A 15951-nucleotide genomic window follows, 5' to 3' on the forward strand; every position below is an offset into this window, starting at 1 on the left:
GTGGTAATTACAATGTCTTTTTATTTATTATTTTATTTTCTTCTAATTAGAAAAACATCTAACTTTTTATTCTTAATTCTTACAGAACCGTAGTTTGCAACATATACATCTATGGACTGGTCCAGATACACCGAATATAGGTCATCGTGATGACATTCATCAATTATGTGCAACCACTTTAAAGGCTATACACGAGGTTGATAGGTTGCTTATTCCCTCTAATGTTGTTGATAGAAATAGACAATCATCGGATGAGGAGGTAGTGATGAGAGGTGGTGAGGTACAAACTAAAGGTGGTGGAGTGTGGACTAGAGGTGGTGGGGTACGAACCAAAGGTTTAGAGATACACAAGGCCGATAGGTTGCTTATTCCACCCTAATATCGTTGATATAGAGAGACAATCATCGGATGAGAAGGTGGGGATGAGAGATGGTGGGGTACGAACTAGAGGTGGTGGGGTATGGACTAGAAGTGGAGGTGTACAAACACGTGGAGGCCATATTTCTGATGATCCACACTTCCCTATCGATGATGCATCGCTAGATTTTCCATCATCATCGTCTCTACAACATTCTGCCTTCACTTTTTCTATACTACTTGACCAGTCACTACCTTATTCATCAGTTCCATCCATTGATGAGAGGGTGATATAGGAAGATGTTGGGACATCATTCATGCAGGAGCTATTGCATTCTTATATTGATGGGCCTTCTTTTCATATACCTATGTCTTCTAGTATCGAGGTGCCATTTACTTCACCTACAACACCACTCATTGCTTTGTCACCACAATCATTAGGACATCCATTTAGAGATGATTTGGCGACACAAATGCAATACTTTCCTACACTACTTATTGAACAACAGGGAGAGGCTCATGTTCAAGATCAAGGACATGGTTGAGGAAGAGGTCGAGGTTGAGGACGAGGATGAGGAAACGGAGCAACATTAGATGGTCCCTCAGATCAATCCGAGTTGGAAAGATGTTACCAATGCCCACAACGAAGAAGGAAGCCTCCTTATGTGGCACACATTGATGACTTTTATATCTTTTATCGAACATAAATTGATGATACATGTTGCTCTTTTGTTGCTTGTTGGTTTATTTGTATTGATGATGCATACTAACTTTTATCGGTTGTTAGTTTATTAGTGACGTATGTTAATTTATCGTCTACTAGTATTAAAGTTGTCATCTAGTAATATTGAATTTTAATATTTTAGTTTTATTGGTATTCATCATTATTATTTTGTTAGTTGTTACGATAATTGTTGGTTTATTAGTTTATATATATGGACAAAGTATTACTTTTTTTATTCATAATAGTAGTTGATTTTTTATCATTTATTATTTGAATACGTTTGATTGTTTAGTAATTGAACATATTAATACAAGTTATCGATATATATATATTTTTTGTTAATGGTTCAGATGAATAAGGTTATTAGTTTTTTTGCATTCACGATAATAATTGAATTTCTATCATGGTTGATATTTTATTAATTGTTGGGTTATTTGTTGGTTTTTTAACATTTACATAAATAATGTTATTGGTTTTTTATAATCATGATATTTTTTTATTATTATTTTATTCCATTTTATAGTGAAATTTGAAATAATATTTTTAATTTTAAAATTTATATAATAAAATTTAACTAAAAATGAAAACAAAATAAGATTATTTATTTTATAAATAATTATTTAATAAATTAATAACAAATTTTTTTTTTTGTAAAATCATTTTTCACATAAACAAAAAAAAAAGATAAATATTATTTATCTTATAAATAAAAAACAATATCAAACTAAATTAATTTTATTAGTTGTAATTAATTGAATTAATTTAAAGAAAAATTGAAGATTAAGAACAATTAAAATTATTTAACTTATTTTTTTTTTATATTTTATTCATTTTATAGTGAAATTTTAACTTAAAGATTAATATTTTTAATCTTAAAATTTATGTAATAAAATTAATTTAAAAATTAAAACAAAACAAAATTATTTATTTTGTAAATAATTATTTAATAAATTAATAACAAATTTGTTTTTTTTAAATTCATTTTTTCACATAAATTGATAATAGTTTTTTTTAATTGCAAAGTGAAAGAAAAAAAACAATAGATAAATATTATTTATCTTATATTAAATTTAGCAAATTAAATTAATTAATTTTATAATATATATTTATAATAATTATAGGAGTATAATTAATTTTTTAATTCCAAAATGGATTTATAATATATTTTTATATTAAATTGTATTATTTATTTTTATAATATATAGATAATTAATGGTATTAAAATATATTAAATTTTGAAATTTTGGTGGAAATCATCACTTGAAGAGACAACTTCCAATTATTATTATTATATATATTTTTTTAAAATAGAAGATTTCCATTTGTTTTTTTTTTTTTAAAATCGTCTCTTCAAGAGACTATTTCCAATGAAAAGATAAGTGGTTATTTTTTTGGAAATCGTCTTTTCAACAGACCATTTTTTTGGTGGAAATCGTCTTTTAATTTTTTTTTTTATATGTTTGTTTTGGTGGAAATCGTCTTTTCAAAAGACGATTTCTGAGTGGTTATTTAATATATTTGTTTTGGTGGAAATCATATTTTCAAAAGACGATTTCCAAGTTGATAAAGAAAACAAATCTCCTTCCCTCTTACCTGGCAAAAACTATAGTAGATTTGAAATCATTTTTCCTACTATAGTAATTTAAGAATTATTTTTAAAAATTACTGTACTCTTATCAAATGTCATGAGTATAAAGTAACCAATATGGGGGAAAATACGAAAAGAATGAGATAAATAAAAAATAAATTTACATTTAATAACTTGTTTTTATATTTTATCTCATTTAATTTTTATATAAAAATAAAAATATTTAAATATATAAAATTTTAATTAATTTTAATTATATTTTATTTCTTTTCCGTTATGTTTTATTCTTGGAAAATTTGAGGGAAAATGCAAAGGAAAGAAAATAGAGAGAAAAAGTAAAAGGAAAGAAAAAGTGAAGGAAAATAAAAAATAGAGTTAAAGATGATAAATTATTTTTATTTGCTACTTCAAACTTATTTTATTTATTTTAACTCATTAATATAAAGATTAAATAATTTTAAAATGCATAAGTTTCTAACTAATTTTAATTATATTTAATTTTCTTTGAAATATTTTATAAGATAACTAAATATAAAAAAGTTATTTTTCTTTACATTTTTTTTTCTTTTCTTTATACTTTCCAGGACCAAACATAATTTCATGATCTATATAATAAAAATCAAATATGAAAAAAAAATTCTCTTAATTTTTTTTTCTTTAGCATTTTTCGTCAACGGATCATTGTCAAAAAGTCCCGAACCGTGACTTTAAACCATTAGTCACTCGTGGTCAAATACAAATAGGGTATAACTGTAAATTCAATAGTTTAAGCCTTAAAATATGTTGTCATTCTCATAACCTAGGATTTTGGGAAATGACTGATTTTTAATATTTAAAGGATGGTCTCATGGTCCTATGGAAAGAGACCTAAAATTAATATTAATTAGGACTTACACTGCATTTCAGAAGCTAAAGGTTGTTCTAATCAGGTTTTAGTAAAGCTGACCGCCTCAATGTTCGGAGCCGCAGACCGCGTTTGACTTGTGCGTCCATTTATCTCTCTATGCTTTCAACTTCATCGTTCACACAACTCCGCTATCTGCAGATGTCATGCACTAAAAGGTAAGCATTCAAATCTACTCCTAATCAATTTCTCATGCTTTTTCTTTTATTTTCGTGTTTCGAATTTATTAATTTGCTCCCGTTTTCTTGCTCGTTTACTATCGAAAAACATTTACAGCTTGATGTTCGATTATGATGATGTTCTTCCTTAACTGCAGCATCTTTTTCCAGTTGTGTTCCATCCGACTTGATATGTTCTTGCTATTCGATTGAGTTTGGTGTTTTTCTTTTCTATGTGATCTCTGTTTCCTTGAATGTGATTGTTCAAATCCTCCTCGTTCTGCGATTTTAATGGTGGACCTATGTGTGCATTACCAGTGATGATGATGGGATGCCTTGGATCACTGATCACTCAGTTTCAGTGTTTTGAGCCTGTTGACCCCAACCGTTTGTACTTAAAATTCTTAGGGAGAATTACCCTTTACCAAGAAGGGTGGGTAGATTTACAATATTACAAGCAAAGAAAATTTTACAACAAATACAAAATAAATAAATAAAAATTATAATTAATTGAAACATATTCTATATAATAAAGAACAATATTTATTGTATATTAGACATGTTAAGGATATGTTAAAGAACCCACAACTATCCAATTTCATAAGAAATTTGAAAATTTTAAAATTTTACCTTATTATAATATATCATAATGTTGTTGTATTTGTATTGTAATTGTAGTATATTTTTATTATACCTTTATATTTTTATATAAAAAGAAATTAATTTTATATATATATTTTGATACATAATTGGATTACTATCAACAAATTCATGTATTTAAATTACAATAGTGTATTTTTGTTGTATAGTAAGAAACGAATTTAATATTTTGTCATTTTGGTATATTGTAATGTATCATAATGTTAATATTTTTTCATTGTAACTATATTGCATTTATATTGTAATTGTACTTTATAACTGAAGTAATGGTTTTTTTTACACAATCTTTATACTATTAGGCATTCAACACATCATACCAAAATAATACTTATACAAAATTCATAATTAAAGACAAAATGGTCCCATACAAAAAGGATTTTAGTTTTCAATGAAAATCCAAATATGTTCATAAATACACAAACAAAGTGGTCCAAAACAAGTATGAAACAATTGAGAAAATTTTTTCTTCTGCCATGTCAAACAAGTCTCAACAACAAAACTAAAGTGTAAACTTTTTCACTGGAAATCAATAATAATCATATCAAATAACCCACTCGAAAAATAAATTAAAAATAAAAACACATCTTCAATATGACCAAAATAATATAAAAAAAATTCAAAAAAAAATTTAAATAACATTTTATACAAAAAATGTAATTTCTTTCTCAAAACCTTCTTCGATATTTCAGATCTAATATCTTAAATCTACATTGTTAAAATTATTAATATTTCATTCCTTCAATCCGATTTTTAAATTATTATTATTATTTTTTTGCATAAACTGACGTTTTTTTTTTTGGCATTTAAGAAAAAAAAATCTTACATTTAATGAATTTCTTGCTAGATTCACAAAAAAAAAAAAACAAACAAACAAACTTTGTGAAGATGGTTTCGTATCATAACCTAAAGTGTTGAAGTTTTTTCCTCTTTCCTTTTTTATCTTCTTCAATATCGATAAGCTGCAGCTGGGTTAAAGAAAACTTTTTTTTTTTTTTTTTTCTGTTGCTTTTCACTTATTAAAGATATTCTTGGCATTTAAATAAAATAAGGCATTTGAAAGAAATATCACAATTTCACCCTATCCTTCATAAGAATTATCAAATTTACCCATCCTTCTCCGACATTTTTTTTCCCATCTTAGGATAATTCTCCCAAATTTTTAGCAAATAAAATATATATTAATTCACTGTCCAAATTTAAGTGATGTGACTTACCGTCACAACCTTTGATCTGATCAACTCACATGTACTGAAATTTACTGAATATTCATCAGTGAAATCTCAACAAGTCCAATGTGGAACATATTGCTTTTTCATCGCCCTTTGACATTGAGTAAACCAAGAACTACCAAGCCATTGAACCCAATCAGTGGGCGCCCAAGGATCAATGCTAATCATATTTCTTTCTAGCTATCAATGAAGACTCCTTTCTTCTTTTCAATTATGTTGTTTCGTCTCGAGTGCACTTCAAATTATTTCAATTATCTCAATGCTACTCTCTTTTTGAATGACATCTCAAACCAGACTTCCAAAAATGAAGACGAAGAAAGCCAACCCAGCAGCCCCATCCCCATCCCCATCTCTTCTCCTCCTTTTTATCATATAATTCTATCGGTTATAGAACTATCCACCGGAGACCCCAGATCACGAATAATCCAAATCATGTGTGTGAGAAACAGCTAGAGCACGATTTAACTATCTTCGTCCATAACTTTGTGCTTATGATGAAAAATATCAGTGGTTTTGGCGTGGTTATTTCTGGCTCAGGACCTGATACTAACTACGGCCTTGTGCAATGCTATGGAGATCTGTCTGTGCTTGATTGTGTATTATGCTATGCTGAGACGCGAACAGTTCTTCCCCGGTGCTTTCCTTTCACTGGGGGTCGCATTTACCTTGATGGTTGCTTTATGCAAGCTCAAAATTACAGCCTCATTGAGGAGTATACAGGACCAAGTGACTATGCTTCGTGTGGAAACGAAACCGAAAGAACTCCACGTTCCAGGAGTCTGCGAGGCAGGCTATAGAGCAAGCAATTGCTCATCCACCAAACAATAATGGGTATGCAAGGAGTAAGGTGATAGTGCCGGGAACAACAAATGAGTCGGCCTATGTGCTGGCTGATTGCTGGAGGACTTTGAACGCAAGCTCATGTAGGGCGTGTCTGGAAATGCATCGTCATCAATACTGGGATGCTTGCCTTGGTCTGAAGGGCGGGCACTGAACACAGGGTGCTTCATGAGGTACTCAGATACAGATTTCCTCAACAAGGAATCAGATAATGGAAGTTCAACAGGTAAATTACCGTGCTTTCTTCTTACGTTCTGTAGTCATGTTTCACGCAATAACATTCATTGTATTTGATTATGCCACATCATATGTTTAAGTGACAAAGCTTGCCGACAATTACAGGGACCATAACAATAATAGTAGCATCTGCTGTAAGTGCTGTGATTGTTCTTCTAGTAGTGGGAGCAATTGGAGTTTATATCTGGAAGCAAAGAAAAATCCAAAAGAAAAGGAGAGGTAAAAAGATTCTTGAAAACAAATTTTTGTTTGAGAACGATAAGAGTATCAAACATACAGTCCCCGTCCAACACTTCCCATCACTCAAAAAGGACACCAACCCTACAAGAAATATGGTAGTCATTGTGCTGTTTTATGGGTTAGGTTACTGGAATGGACTTCTTATACCCCACCTGTTGGGGTTTTCCCGCTTATCACTTGTGGAGTCTCTACATAGGCTTGATGTCTATAGTAATCTAAGCCTCCTCAAATTTGATATTCCTAAAATTCAAGTGATGAAAATTTTTGGCATCTCATTATGATCGAAGTTGTGCATATTCCCTTGCCTTTTCCTATTGACTTAGGTTCCAACGATGCTATAAAATTAGTTAAGACCCTCCATGACAGTAGCTTGAACTTCAAATATGCTACACTTGAGAAGGCCACAGGATCTTTTGACAATGCCAGTAAACTTGGACAGGGAGGATTTGGAACTGTTTATAAGGTAGCCTATTATTAATTTATTATCCACATCAAATGTACTATGCAGCTTTTTTTTTGTTTTTTTTTTTCCCTTTCATAAATGGCTTCTATAAATATTTTACATGAAGTCAGACAACATGATTTATTGGATTTTATCAGAGGTTTACTCGTTACTTCCATGACAGGGAGTTCTGGCTGATGGAAGAGAGATTGCCGTGAAGAGGCTTTTCTTTAACAACAGACACAGAGCAGCAGATTTCTATAATGAAGTTAACATGTAAAAGACAAAATATTATTAACCCCTTGGTGAAAATAGGGGAAAATTGAATTTAATGCCCAAGCTTGTATCATATTATTAACCCCTTCAGCCAAGCTTAACTGGCATGAAGATAGGGGATATCCCACATGTGATTCCATACATCAGAAAAATGATAATTACCTAAAAGGAAAAAAAAGATTGTTTGATGTTTTAGGATGAGGTTTCACCAATATAATAAATAGAGACAATATTTTGTCTTTCAAGTTGAGACTGGCCAAAAACATACACGATGAGCACAAGATAGAATAGCATGTCTATTGAGTGAAAAGAACTTCATTGATTTCTGATATTCATCTGAGCAGTGATTATCCATTAAGAAGGAAGTTGCCTTGGAGTTGATAAGATGTTGGGATAGTATAGAAAGAGTAAGACCTCCTTCGAAGGAGGACAAGAGGAATCAAAATTTAGTTTAAGGATAAATACAACCATGTAGCTATCTAAAAAAAAATCTTGTGGAGGCAAAAATCTAGGGTTCTTAGCTTAAGATAAGGAGATACGTATACAAAATTCTTTAATCATATAATTAATGCAGGCAAGAATGACAATTTCATTAATAGTATCAAAATCAATTGGGTTTGGCTTGCAGAAGAGGAGGAGCTTAAGGGTGGAATCATGTCCTATTCCAAGTCTATGTTTGAAAAACCCCAAGTGAGGAGACCTAACATGGTAGTGTATCTCTGTAATTGCATAGATAGATTAGACAGAGCAGTTTAGAGAGTTCTTTTTAGAGGAGGTGGTGTTGACTTTATCAAAGAAGGGGGAGATAAAGCGCCAGGGTCAGATGGATTTTCAATAGCCTTTTCACAATTTTCTGGCCTATAGTGGGAATGGGAATATGTAGCTACTCAAGGAATCTCATTCAAGGTATTCTATTTAATGTAGCATTAATCCTACATATGGTTTGGTAATGACATTAAGGACTTGAGGCCAACTAATCTCATGGGAAGATCCTTGAAGCAGCTCTTAGGCAAGTTTAGTTTTAAATTGGATATTAAAAAAAAAAAAAAAGGCATACAACCATGTGAATTGGAAGTTACTCTTTTCAGGCTTGCAAAAGATGGGTTTTGGTCATAAATGGAGAAAATGGATACATTTTTGGTTAATGACACTCCCACAAACTTTTTCCACACTTCCAGAGGACTGCAGCAAGGTGATTGTTGTTCTCCCTAACTATTTGTGATGGTGATGGAAGCTCTCAGCTAACTAATATCCAAGGTAGAGAAGAGAGGATTCCTTAATGGTTTTAAGGTAGAGGGTGGACGGGGAGGAATGAATGTCTCTTATTATTTGCACATGATTCTCTTTTTCTTTTTATGAGGTCAGCATGGATCAATTGAGGCACTGGAGATGGAATGTGATAGGCGTTGAACTGATGTCAGGTCTGAAAATAAACATGCAAAATAGTGAACTTCTACCCTTGGGGGAAATAAACAAATTGGCTTCTCTATTCGGGTGCAAGGTGGGAAGACTCCCTACTTATCTTGGTCTTCCTTGAGGTGTATCTTATAAGTCTCTTGTCATGTCGGATCCGGTAGAGGAGAGACTCAAAAGGAAATTGGTCTCTTGGAAAAAGCAATACCTATCTAAGGGAGAAAGATTAATGCTATACAGAGTACCCTCTTGAGTCTTCCAACATATTTTGTGTCCTTTTCCATCTCCAAATATATATAAATATAGAAAAGGATTAAATTGAAAAAAAAAAATTGTGGGAAATCATTTGGAAGAAAAAAAAGGTGCATCTAGTGAGTTGGTTGATTGTTTGCAAGGATAAGAAGTATGGAAGTCTAGGAATTAGGAGACTAAAGGTTCTAAGCCCTACTAAGGAAATGGTTGTCAAGGTTTGTCCCTAAGCCCAATGGCTTGTGGAAGATCATTCTAGGAAAATATAGAGAAATGAATAGGGGTTGAAGCACGTAAGAGGTGAGGAGGAATTTTGGAACTGAGTTTATGAAAAGAAACTAGAAAATGATGGGAAGACTTTAAACTCAAGACAACTATTTAGGTAAAAAATGGTAAGCAAAGTAAATTATGGTAAGATAGGTGGGTGGGGGAGAACAAGTTGAAGAGGCTATCTCTTTGTTGTTTAGATTAACTTCTCTCAAGAATACTAAAGTTGCAAATTTATGGGAAGAGAGAGAAAGTGGAGGCCATTGATCATTGCAATTCAAAAGACTCCTTCAAGATTGAGAAATTGAAGTGGTGACCCAATTCTTTTGAGAAGCTACTTTTTTGGTTAGGAAGCAGTTATGGAAAAAGATCTTAACTATAGATATTCTAATGAAGAAAAGGTGGACAATGGTAAATAGATGTAGTTGCTTCAATGATAGTGAAGAATCTTGTTCATATCTTGATATATTGTGATAGAACAAAAAACTGTGGATATTTCTATTAGTAGTCTTTGGTCTAAAATGGGTGTTTCTAGCTTCAATGAGAAAACTCCTCCTTAGATTGAAGTTTAAGGGGTTGGATAAGAGGAAAAGGAAGGTTTGGCACGTGGCTCCCCTGTGCTTGTTCTGGAGCATGTTAGAAGAGCATGATCAAAGGATTTTCAAGAAGAACAGTAATATCAAAGGTTAGAGAATAACTTCATTAAATCCCCATTGATGTGGTCCCATGTTTCACTGTAAATGGAAAATTACACAACCTCTTAGATAACCTTAATTATGATTAGATATGCCTTTATAGAGGTTGTTTTGGAAAAATGCTTTTAGCATGTTTTCTTTCACGCTCATTAATATATGTTCTATTTGTCCATCAAAAGATTATATAATTGTTGGAATCCAAAATAAAGGGGTTGTCCTAAACAAAAAAACATGAGTTTATAAGACTTACACTATGTTTTGACCCCCACCAAAAGAAAGATAAGAAACCTATTTCTACCCCTTAGAATCCATGATGCAAAGGTTGTCTTGGACAAAGAAGACCAGTTTATAAGTCTTACCAAATACTTTGATATACTTATGTTGCTAGTGGTCATTTACCAAGGATTACATGCCCTAGAGGACATTATCCCAAAAACAATAGATAAGGCACCATATCAATGAAGCTCGGGATTAGATATTTATTGACTATTGCCTTCTAGGTTTTGGAGGTAGCATCAAGAGTAAGACCTCTAGTGAATGGCATATTTGTTATTCTTTGGGTGATTTGTCTAGATAGAAACGTCAAGGTCTTTGAAGGCCGATATACACCCTATGGTTCGTAATTCAGGACTTGATATGTTTAAGCCTTAACATCTCTAGTCTTTCAAGGGATTTAGATTAACTTGATATGTTTGGATTGGAATCCACTTGCTCATTCAGCAGGTCATCTCTGGAGGTTTAAGCAAAGTGGGAAACCCATCTAGAGGTTTACCTCGAGCTAAATTTTGACAGTTTGCTCTTTTCGTAATTCAGGACTTCTTGGGACTAAAATTGATGGGGGAAAGCCTTTTAAAGTTTATTCAAGGAAGAAAGGGAAGACCTAAGTAAACTTTAAGTAGGATTAATATTAATTAGAATTGAATAGGGATTGGTATTTGTTGGAGTCTAATTAGGATTAGCTAGTTGAATTATAATATAATTAGAATTTGAGTCATGATAGGTTATTAGAGTCCTAGTAGACTTTGGATGTTATAATTAGAATTAGAATCATAATAGGTTATTAGAGTCCTAATAGACTTTGGATTTCTTAGAGAAGCTTATAAATAGGCTAATCAATGTAAATCAAAGGAATGAATTTGATGAATAATATTATACTTTCTTTTATTGCAAGGTTGCAACCCTCAATGGTGAGACTCCTAGAAGGCCTTAGTGAGACTCTAAGGTTTTCCATCTTTTATTCATTGTTTCTTCTTTCTCTTTATTTCTTATCTTATAATTTTCTCTACCGTAAAGTTTATTCCTTGTTCCTCTCCTTACACCCTAAAAATAAAACCCTAGCCCACCTACCCTTGAGTGTAGGCAACCATCCTAGGGTTGTCCTACATCAAAAAGTGTATTCAAAATTTATGAGGGTCATATGATTAAGGCCACCATTGACCATTGAGGCCAAGATCCTCACTTTGTTATAAGGTCAAACCCTTATGATCTCAATGGGTTACAACAATCTTTTAGTTAAGAGAAACTCAACAATTGTGATAGTTACTCTCTACTATTTCATAGGACAAGAGAGTGTTAACCCAAGGTTTATTTAAACCTAGTTTTGATGATAACAAAACAAAGGCTTGATCTAATCTTTGATTTAAGCAAAATACACAAGAAGATTGGTTGTGTAAATAAAGAAGGAGCCATATAGCTAAGAAGCTTAAGAAGGAGCTATTAAAGGCAAGATGAAAGGCATGAAGACCTCATTTAGGCATCTTTTAGCCCTAGGATTGTTTAACTCACCTTGTGCAATCATAAGGGCATTCTTTTAAATTCTTTATGCACTTTTAAAATCCTTCACAGACCTTTTGAAAACATTTTTTTAGAGCTTTCCAATGTCTTAAAAATTCAACAATGGAAGTTATGCTTCAAAAATATATAATCAATGCATGTTTGATGTACTTGAAAATCATGATTATTAAAACCAATGTCATAGATACTTTTGAGTCATGTTTTCAAAGTCTAAAAAGCTATATGTTGTAGTTCTAGACCAATAGATCAACCTAATCCCCTTTTTCATTTGATAAAAACAAACAAACAGGCAACGGATGACCTATTTGGTTGACCATATGGTCAATTAGATGATCAATCAACTACATTAAATACCTAATGAGAAAGATGGACAGGCCATGGCCAATTGTATGTAACAACTAGTTTCTCACCAAAAACTATATATATGACCTTATGAAAGCATTTAGAGGCCACCAACAACTTGTAAATTATTATTGCATTGAGTCCAAACTTTCTTTAAGCATCTATACTGCATTAAATCAAAACTTTTATACTCTTTGTTTGCACTTAAAGCCTTCTACTTGTAAATCTACAATTAAAGAGAGTCCTTGTGTAATCCTATTTCACTTCCACTTCTTGTCAAAGGTTGAGAGAACCTTGAAAGAGCTTTTAAAGTGTAAGAATTAAAGAATAGGAAAGACACTACATTGTAAGAGATCCTTGGGTACCAAACAAAACCAAGTGTGTACTTATAAGGTTTGGCATTAAGACTCTATGCTAGTGAAAATTCTCAAGGTTTGGAAAGGTTTTTGGGAGCATGGATGTAGATGGAGATTTGTCAAATCATGATAAAAACTTTGTTTGTGTTCTCTTACTCTATTTCTTTACTTATTGCCTTTTAACTATGACATTGTTCTTATTTTTTTGGTATTTCTTCACTAGTGCCTAAGCATTTTGAAAATTGACCATCACTTAATTCAACCCCCGCTCCCTCCTCCACCGTCCTACCACCCCTAAACCCACTCTTAGGTGGTTTTTCTTATACAAAGCGAACTTCAATAAGAGGGCAATCAGTAAAAAAAAATGAATCTCATTATGACAAGTAACGCATGAGAACACTCAGTCAAAGAAATGAATCTTATTATGACAACTAGTGCATGAAGAATCATTAAAAAATGACATCAAAATGTCATATGAATGTTAAATGCTGCAACTAACTTCACCTCTTAATTTAATTGGAAACATAATTACTCCTAAAACTGAAACCTCTTATCTAAACAATACCTGAATTGATGTAATAAATGATTTAGTGTTTTTATTGAAATTGAGGATGGATACCCTTGACCCTGAAATTTTTAGAAAAAAAATGACAAATCATATCAAATAACAGAACAAGTTTCGCCAAATCCCTTATCTCCACACTCTCACAAGAACAAAATAGAGTGATTGTAGAAAGAGAACCTGGTTTCAAGACTCAAAACAACTCTTGCATGGCCTTGCATTTAGCTAACACATTTCGTAGCCCATAACGCATGGTAATGGCATCAAAAGAACAGTCATAAAAAGGCAACTCAATTGCATTGCCCTCAATCCACCTACAATATAACGGATGGCATCATTACCTCATTTTGTTGGTTGGCAATACTTGTCAACTTAAACCGAAGAGGCATGAAATTATAATGGATTATATGAAATTAATCTATAGACAAATGGTAAGCTTTTGGAGGTTTATTTCATGATTTGTAAACATAAAATGTCTTTCCAAATTCTTAATAAACACATTCCAGTTAATGTGTTCTATCATTGGAACCCTATTTGTGAAATCAATAAAAAAAAAAAGGAGAAATCATAATGTGTTCTATCATTGGAACCGTCTTTGTGAAATCAATAAATTATTGACAAGAATTGATCATAACTTTTTGGATGCTTCTAAGCTCAATGCACATGAGGCATAATGCATAAGATTACAAGGAGTAATTAAGTAAAATTCATTTAATTCAATGAAATAATTTTCACTATTTCTAAAAAGTGATCAAATCGTAGTAATGAATAAGAAGAGAAGTGTATTTCCCATTTTGATTCTCTATTTCAAACTTCCAAACATTCCCTACGTTATTTCATACAAGTAGAAGAGTAGGTGTATATAGACATAGACACAAACATTTGAAACCATAAAACTAAATTTTAACAATAATAATCTATACTATGGGTCTATCCAACATAACTTTTTTCTTTATTTTGTATACTAAAAATAATTAAAAAATATAAACGTTACCCTCCCAAATACCACTAGAAGAAGTGATATATTTTGATAATTCTTCTTTTTTCTTAGAAGCAATTGATTCTTAATTTTCCAAGCAAGACAAAAGCCACGTATATTTTTGTGGCAACTATAAGAAAGCTTTATCAACAAAGAGAATTAAAAGAAATGTTTTCTTTTTTTTTTCTTTTTCCTGAGAAAAAGAAAAGTTATTCATGATGTTTTTTATAATTTGTCTCTTTACATTTTTTTAGCATATTTTATTTAGCCCACCAAAAGAAGTGGTATGTTTTGAATCTTTTTATATTTCTCTCTCTCCCTCTTTTTTTTTCTTTCCTTGAAAGCAATATAGAAATTTGTATTTCTTCTTCAAAAATTTTTAGGCAATTTCCATGCCAGACCAAGATAAAGAATTTCAAACTTGTTTTAGTAATATGTGTGCGTTTTTGTCATTTCTAGTGTTTTTCACCATCTTCTTAAATCATTTTGATATCATAAAAATATAATTTGATATTCAACACACATAAAAATGAGACAAAGTAATCAATTAAAACATTTCCTAGTTATCTCATATTAAATATAATTATTGATTAAAATAGTCATTATATTTTAAAAATGATTTTTAATACCAATCTGAAAACGTAAACTTTTGTTTGCATATTCAAGGCCTACGGGTTAAAGTAATAATAATTCAATAAAATTAAATTAATTAAGAGATAATGAAAATTATTGAAATTAATAAATAGAAAAAATCTGCATGTGAAAATAATAACAAATACGTGATTTCAGATTTTAAGGAGTTTTAACTTAATCAAGAATTTGAAAGAAACCTTGCCATCAGACCCAACTCTTTCTGATAGTAGAAATGCCAAATCCCCACTTCCACAACACAAATCCAACACATTGTCTCCCCTCTTGGCCCTGACCCAGATTTTCAGAAGCAATTAAAAAAAAAAATGATAAATCAATAATAAAAGAAAACAGAGAGAGAAAAGTGAAATACAATAATTACCCGCTCCATGATACCGCCATTCTTTTCCATATCCGGTGCTGCCCCAAACTCAAGAAATCATTCAGCTGTAAATGTAATTGAGAAATAAAAAATTAAAAAGACAAAAAAGAATTCAGAAAAAATAGAAACCCAAAATTTGACGGGAGATGGTGATGAGGGTGAAGGCGTACATTGTCGTAAACAGGAGCAATGCGGTTAAACAGCGCCTGGCGTTCGTCGGCACATCGAACCGATCGACATCTGGAGGGTAAAGCGAGAAGATTGGGATTGGAGGATGGGCGAAGGAGGAACTGAAGTGAAGCCATAGGAGGTGAAAACAGAAAAACTAAAAACTCTAATCTATATGCTTCCTCAAATCAAATCCAATCACCAATCCCGATATGACGTAATCCGGTTTTCCCTTAAGCCTACTCCACAGTTCACATTAGGGCTTAGGGCTGAGCTTCAACTGTCAAATTTACTTGCCATGGAAAGTGCGCTACTTTACAATTATGAATTAGGGCTGATTAACGCACATAATGGATCAAAGTTCTACATATTTAGCATAATTAATGCTACATGAAATATGAAAAACAAAAATATCATTGAATGAAATAGAAAGGAAAAAAAAAATGAATATGTTCGTCG

The 15951-nt window shown here is 31.7% G+C and overlaps 1 protein-coding gene and 1 pseudogene across 3 annotated transcripts; one reads left to right on the plus strand and one right to left on the minus strand.

The window, feature by feature from the left end:
• The first annotated feature begins 5833 nt into the window (after positions 1 to 5833).
• Positions 5834 to 6804, plus strand: LOC104879716 (cysteine-rich receptor-like protein kinase 2; annotated as a pseudogene).
• Positions 6805 to 13169: 6365 nt separating this feature from the next.
• LOC104879673 (2-phytyl-1,4-beta-naphthoquinone methyltransferase, chloroplastic) lies at positions 13170 to 15951 on the minus strand. Of its 3 annotated transcripts, XR_009466622.1 has the most exons (5): positions 15495 to 15945; positions 15325 to 15389; positions 15143 to 15233; positions 13514 to 13647; positions 13324 to 13398 (listed from the first exon to the last, which is right to left on the minus strand). XR_009466622.1 is itself a non-coding variant. In XM_019220068.1 (4 exons), exons 1-3 carry the CDS (start codon positions 15627 to 15629, stop codon positions 13527 to 13529), a joined length of 321 nt encoding a protein of 106 aa, XP_019075613.1. In that variant the 5' UTR covers positions 15630 to 15945; the 3' UTR covers positions 13170 to 13398; positions 13514 to 13526. The 3 variants fall into 3 exon arrangements, 2 of the variants coding, with proteins under 2 accessions (XP_019075613.1, XP_059595728.1); XM_019220068.1 differs by lacking the exon at positions 15143 to 15233 and having other exon boundaries at positions 13170 to 13398; XM_059739745.1 differs by having other exon boundaries at positions 13324 to 13647; positions 15495 to 15951.

Source organism: Vitis vinifera, chromosome 1 (assembly GCF_030704535.1).
Source record: "Vitis vinifera cultivar Pinot Noir 40024 chromosome 1, ASM3070453v1".
NCBI classification, from domain to species: domain Eukaryota; kingdom Viridiplantae; phylum Streptophyta; class Magnoliopsida; order Vitales; family Vitaceae; genus Vitis; species Vitis vinifera.

What these genes read in the sequence shown, in the direction of transcription:
- LOC104879673 (XM_019220068.1), bottom strand. Translation starts at nt 15,629, where the DNA reads ATGGCTTCACTTCAGTTCCTCCTTCGCCCATCCTCCAATCCCAATCTT. An exon ending in TTGCTCCTGTTTACGACAAT is followed by an intron (nt 15,390 to 15,494) that starts GTACGCCTTCAC and finishes TTACATTTACAG; the next exon opens with CTGAATGATTTCTTGAGTTT. An exon ending in ATGGCGGTATCATGGAGCGG is followed by an intron (nt 13,648 to 15,324) that starts GTAATTATTGTA and finishes GTTATATTGTAG; the next exon opens with GTGGATTGAGGGCAATGCAA.